General features: G+C 37.7%; 1 protein-coding gene across 1 annotated transcript; it reads left to right on the forward strand.

The window, feature by feature from the left end:
• Positions 1-5,331: 5,331 nt before the first annotated feature.
• On the forward strand, positions 5,332-6,261 carry LOC136174453 (olfactory receptor 4C12-like). Its single transcript, XM_065944646.1, has one exon. The coding sequence runs from the start codon at positions 5,332-5,334 to the stop codon at positions 6,259-6,261; it is 930 nt and encodes a 309-aa protein (XP_065800718.1).
• The last annotated feature ends 406 nt before the right edge of the window (positions 6,262-6,667 follow it).

Here is a 6,667-nt window from a genome sequence, read left to right on the forward strand (position 1 = left end):
ATCTGGGGCCAGAGACGAGGCTGGATCGCTCAGAGCTTTTGTGTAATAAAGTTTTATTAAAGCATAAAGAAGATAGAGGAAGCTTCTGACATAGACATCAGAAGGGGACAGAAAGAGTACCCTCTCCTAGTCTCTAGCTATATGTTATATAGTCACTCGCAGTCTGTTAGTGCAAAGAAAGGATGTCTTAAAACTCAGAATGGCACCAGGTAATTCATCCCAGGCCATAAAATGATTGACTTGAATCTTGTAGAAGGGCAGATTACCATACAAATAGTTTTGTTTACATAGATTAGGGGAACAATATCTGAGTATAACATGCCGGTTTGTCAAGTGGTTTGAGCCGTTTGGTGGAACCAACTTGAAGACAGTCTGGGGTACATTAACATAGCTTAAGACAAACATTTCCATAAGAAAAAATGTATTGGTTAACTCAAGGCTTCAGAATAGTTAGCCTCAGGTGAAACCAGGTGTCATGGCAACACAGTATTTTAAGAGAAACCTCCTTCTAAATTTGTATAGAGAAGGAAAAAAATATCGGTAGTTTGTTTCCTCCTGCCGCTTAAGAGAGATAAAAATGTCTGACACTTGCAGCCTACTTCCTCCGTTTGGAGACCCCTGGCCTTCCTGCCTGTTACCCTCTCAGTAGTCAAGAGTTAGGTGGATTAGCACAGATATGGGAGTCATCTCATTGTTGAGGGAGCCCTGAATTACCAGTAATTTTATAAAATAGAAATGGTTTAGCACTCCAGTTAATAGGCAGAGATTGGCAGAATGGACAAAATCATGACTCATATATATTCTATCTACAAGGTTCATAATTCCAAGACACAGATAAGTAGAAAGTGAAAATGGCAAGAAATATATATTATGGAAATAGTAGCAAAAAGAGAGGTGAAAGAACAGACAATGCAAATAGAGGACAAAATAAACTTTAGGCCATAAATTGTTGCTATAGACCAAGAAAGACATTTTATAACGGTTAAATAGTCAGTTACTCAAGATATAATAATCATGAACCTATATGTATCTCAACCTCCTCTGGTGACCTCAGCCAGTGAGTAAATTTTCTTAGGGATATTCCACCTGGATGAAACCCCATGGTACCCTCATTTAGAGTCCTTCGTGCCTCAGCTCTTGATACCCAAGGGCTTGCATGAAGAGTACTTTATCACACAGTTTTCCAGACCAAGAAAGCAGGCTGTCAAAGTGCAGGGGAAGAACCAATCAGGTGAAAATGTGTTGTTCATGGATGAATTCCCCCAGATACCTGCTTCTGGGCAAAAGCTTAAAAAAAAAACCAGAGATAATTAATTCCTGGGAGGATAAGGCCTTAGATAGAAAGGCTGGTTCTTTGATGTTCTCAGTGTCCTCTCTAAACACTGAGATTCATGGAGAAGATGTTTCCTCATCTTAAGAGAAGACTAAGAAGGGCGCATTGGTAACAGAAGTATTTGCGTCTCTTCTTCTTTGTCCATCGACTAGGTTCTGAGGGTCAGAAGGTTCCTCTTAGTACCTAAGACTTTGGGTTTCAAATTCAACATAGCGTTTTCTTTTCTTTTGACTTGATTTTCCAAGGCATTGGAGCATGCTGAATCCATTTAAATAAATTTGTATCATCTTGACAGAAATGCTTCCTGTAGAATTGTCCAGGCAGTGGGGACTTGAGAAACACACATGATTTGATATTACAAGTAATGGTTATTTCGTATTTCTAAATACCTTGGGCATTCTTCTTAACCACAGGGAAGCCACAGTAAGTGAACTAGAATTGCTGTTTTTTTTATAAAGTTTTTAATACTTCTGTTTTTTTCCAAGGGATTTTTACAGTGAAAATCATTAAAGATTTATTCTCTGATATTTTATGGGGGGTTACTTTTAGATACCCTGGGATCTTTAGCAGAAATATTTGTTCTTCCTGTATATGGATTTATCTATGATTTATCCAGAATAGGGTTACAGTCTGTGGATTCTGAAGACAGTTTTTAAGTCTGCATGGGACTGAGGAGAAAGTCAGCATTTACATCATGTTTTATGAAGGAATTTGTCAGCTCATATTGAATTCCAAATTGAGAATGTATAAATTTATAGCATTTACAAGGGAAAATGTACCCTTTGCTGTGGTTGGGAATATACATTAAACCCCAAGTTCTGAGGCACTTTTTATTCTGATTATTTTCAAACTTTCTTGGATCTTCTAACTAGGCAAGATCTTATTTCTGCTGAAGTGGATGTGGTCCCTGCAATATAATTGAGATTTTGCATCCCTGACCTAAGACTTAGACCTTTCTCTTAGAGAGTCAAGGCACATATTGCTGAAGATAAGAGATGAAAGTTAATTTTCTTGGTCAGCTTAAGGTGATTTTTCTTTCCCCTTTGTATACACTAGACTTAAGTCATCTTATGGGAGGTAAGGTGTGGCGGGGTAAAAAAATCACTGTGTTGGGCATTAAAAGACTTGGATTCTTATTGACCACTAATCAGCCATGTTTCCTCTCTGGGCCTCAGCTTCCTTATTTGAAAAGAGCATATGAGTTGATAAAATGCAAGGACCTGGAAGAATTTTCTTTTAAAATTTTTATTTGTATTGGGGTATAGCCAATTAACAATGCTGTGATAGCTTCAGGTGACTCAGCCGTACATATACACGTGTCCATTCTCCCCCAACTCCCCTCCCCTGCCGGGTGCCACGTAACATTGAGCAGAGTTCCAGGTGCTATGCACTCCCATGCACTGATCCATTTTAAATCCAGCAGTGTGTACACGTCCACCCCAAACGCTCTAACTATCCTTTGGTACTGGAAGAATTTTAGGGCACAAAATTTCTGAACTTGTTAAATAGATCCTGAACTCCTTTACATCTGACTATACATCACACAGTTTGCCAAAATAACTGCCATAGATTACACATGGTCGTAGGTGGTGGCTTTGTTCAAACTCTGACATTGCTGATTCCAAGAAGTAAACTAGACCTATACTGGAGACCTAAATTCCAAAGAGCTAGAGGCAGACATCCTGATTTTTTAATACAGACTGCTCTATTTTATTTTTCTATCATGACTCGGGCAAGTTGTTTACCTTCTAACCACATTTCCTTATCTTTAAAGTAGATAATAGTTTACCAACCTCATAGGATTGTTGTGAAGGTGTTGTAAATGGAATAGTGAATGTAAAACTTAGTATAGTGTGAACACAGCAAAAACCCAACAACATTTAATGATTATTATAATAATCATATGGTTAAAATTAATCTCTGCATTCTATTAAGAATGAGAAAACAGCAAATTTATAGTAAAAGTTTGTATTTCATAATGTGTGAGCATATGGAATTTAAACAAGTAATAAAGGTTTCTCCTCTTGGAAGGAAGTTTGTCTAAGTTCTTGCCTATCAACTGCAGTATGAATGCCCTTATGAGAGAAAAGAATTATTCTGTGAGATGAACACTTTATTTCTCATTTCTCCAAAAATATGTATTATAGAGGATTTGAATGTTAATAGGCATAGCTAAAGTACAGAACCACAGGTACACAGTGAAGGTACAGAGGAAGAAAATGATCATGTGTTTGAGTCTGTCTGTTAACAGAGGATATCGAAGACATTGATAACATAGAACTATTTTTAACTTATGTCCTGATTACTTGAAGGTGTGCAAGAAGCTGAAACAATAAGTGAAATAATAAAAATGAATGAATCACATTTGAGATTTTCTATGTGATTTTGATCATGAAATCCAATGTTTGGTACAGGCCTTCAGGAAATTATAAAAATGTATTATTAGGTTCTTGGTTCTCCCAAGGGCCGTCTTCTCCAGGGAAGAACTGGCAATTAGAAGCAACTTGTTCCTCAGGTGTTCTTTTCCATGGAAGGATTCTCTGATGCCCTGACCTATCCAGAAGGGAGACCACTATCCTGGGGCTTGGAACTCTAAAGCTAGCTTCTCAATGAAGAATTGATGGGATCATTTGTAACAGGTTTCCTTTCCACATACCTCAATATTCAACTTGACCATGTGTAACTGGGAGAACTCATTTAACTCTTCACTGCTTTTTTTGCTTTAAGAATATATAAAGAGAATAATGGAGTCTGAGATACAGGAAAAAGTGAACATTAATAATGTCATTATTGATGTCCTATAAAACTTAGTTTTATATGCTACCTTAAAGTTTAATTGAATAATATGTGTATTCCTCATCAAGTAAGTTGAAATAGACTTTGTAGTAAACTGATCAGTTTGGTTATTCAGAGGACTTATTGGCTACAAGTATGAATGGTATAAGTTAAATGCAGAGGACAATAATCTTTGCATGGTAGAGTAAAGATGGGATTTAGGGTAATTATGAGACCCATGGGGCAGTCAGGGCAGTCTCACGCCTCACAGTAATTTTCTCAAAGCAGTGAGCACCCAGTCCTGCCCCTACTCTATGTCTAGCTGGTGAATTGATAACAATTTTGAGTATATTAGAGCAGTTACTTTAATTATATTCAGATATTTCTTGGGGTCCCATGATGTGTCAAAATACAATTCCTTTGTCTGTTTTCTCATGCATATTCCAGTCAATTTAAAACCACATAGTTTCAGCTTCAGAACTCTAAGACAAAACATGAAGGTTACATTTAATTTCTAATCATAGAATTAGTTATGTAAGCTGTAGAAATTTGGAAAATATTGAAAAACATGGGAAATAAAATATAAACCATAATCTCACATTCAGGAGCAAATGTCCTCAATGTATTAAATTATTTTTCTTACCAATCTTCTATACATATGTTTTAACATAGATTAGAAAAGTTTATAACATTTTCTAAGTGAAATTGTTGAATTTGAACTTTATTTTTAAAAGGTGCATATAAAATCTGTAATCTTTAAATGCTAATTCAATAAATATATTCACCAAATTTCCCCCTATTTTTACATAATTTGTAAAAATAGACTATCTTGTGATTTTTCAATTCATGTTATTTTGTGCATAAACTTTTAGATTATCCTCCAAAATTGTTACTACTAATGTCCAAATTATTCCAATAAATTGATGTTCCATTAAAGTATTTCAGACACTATGGCCAAGGAAATTGAATTTCTTTCTTTTGGTTACTCTATGTCTTATAGAAATAATTTGAGATTAGAATAAAAAAAGACTAGGTCAACTAAAATAACTTTTAAGATACTCTTCCTATAGCATTTTGGGAAAAGCAAGACTCATCTGTGACATCATCAGAATACTGTTAAAAGGCAGAGTTTCAGTGTATTTCACTTTTCTCATGGTTCTTTTTTCTTTTCTTTTTAAGGCAAAGCATTCTTTCCTGAAATTTTTATTACCCGCACCACATAGATGGAGAATGAAAGGAATGTGACTGTGTTCATTCTAGTAGGTCTTACACAGGACCCCCAAATGCAAAAGGTAGTGTTTGTGGTGTTCTTGGTCTTGTACATGGTAACCCTCTCAGGCAACCTGCTCGTTGTGGTCACCATCACCACCAGCCAGGCTCTGAACTCCCCCATGTACTTCTTCCTGACCCACCTTTCCTTGATAGACACAATTTACTCTTCTTCTTCGGCTCCTAAGTTGATTGTGGACTCCCTTCATGAGCTCAAGACAATCTCCTTTCATGGCTGTATGGCTCAGGTCTATGCAGAACACGTTTTTGGTGCTGCTGAGATCATCCTGCTGACGGAGATGGCCTATGACCGCCACGTGGCCATCTGCAGGCCTCTGCACTACACGGCCATCGTGAGCCGCAGGCTCTGCTTCCTCCTTCTGGGGGTGGCCTGGACCAGAGGGTTTCTCCACGCAAGCGTTCAGACCCTCTTTACAGCCCGGCTGCCCTTCTGTGGCCCCAGTGTCATAGACCACTTCATGTGTGACCTGTACCCTTTGTTGCAGCTTGTCTGTGTGGACACCCACATCCTTGGTCTCTTTGTTGCTGCCAACAGTGGGTTCATCTGCCTGTTAAGCCTCCTTCTCCTGTTGGTCTCCTACGTGGTCATCTTGCGCTCCCTGAGGGCTCACAGTTTGGAGGGGAGACACAGAGCCCTTTCTACATGTGGCTCTCACATCACGGTGGTTGTGTTATTCTTCGTGCCCTGCGTGTTTGTGTATCTTCGCCCAGTCGCCACTCTGCCCATTGATAAAGCTGTTGCTGTCTTTTACACTATGGTGGCCCCTATGTTAAATCCTTTAATCTATACCCTCAGAAATGCTGAGGTTAAACGTGCTATGAAGAAACTCTGGAAGAAAAAAGTGACTTCAGGTAATAGTTAAACAGAATCATTAAACATTATGGATAGAAGTAATAGAGGTACTCTAGTCCAAGCCTCTTGATGATATATTGAATCTAGCAAGGGAATGAATAGCACTTGCTGACAGCCACTTAAGCACAAGAACTAAAGCTTGGGTTGGAATCCAGACTTACTGTGTCCTATCTCACTCTCCTTATCACAACTTAATGTGCCTTAATCAATAACTACTTATCTATTAACAGGAAATCTGGAAATTCCTTCAGAAGCTAATAAGTAAAAATCAAGAGTTTGAATTGGTCTTATTACGTAGCATGGAGATGTGTTGGTTACTACTGATTATTAAAACATGCCTAATGATACTCCTTTACTTTGGACTCTGGCCTCAATATAGAATTTTATGTGTGAATTTTCTTGTTCATTAAATCTTG

This window comes from Muntiacus reevesi, chromosome 9, assembly GCF_963930625.1.
Source record: "Muntiacus reevesi chromosome 9, mMunRee1.1, whole genome shotgun sequence".
Classification (NCBI taxonomy): domain Eukaryota; kingdom Metazoa; phylum Chordata; class Mammalia; order Artiodactyla; family Cervidae; genus Muntiacus; species Muntiacus reevesi.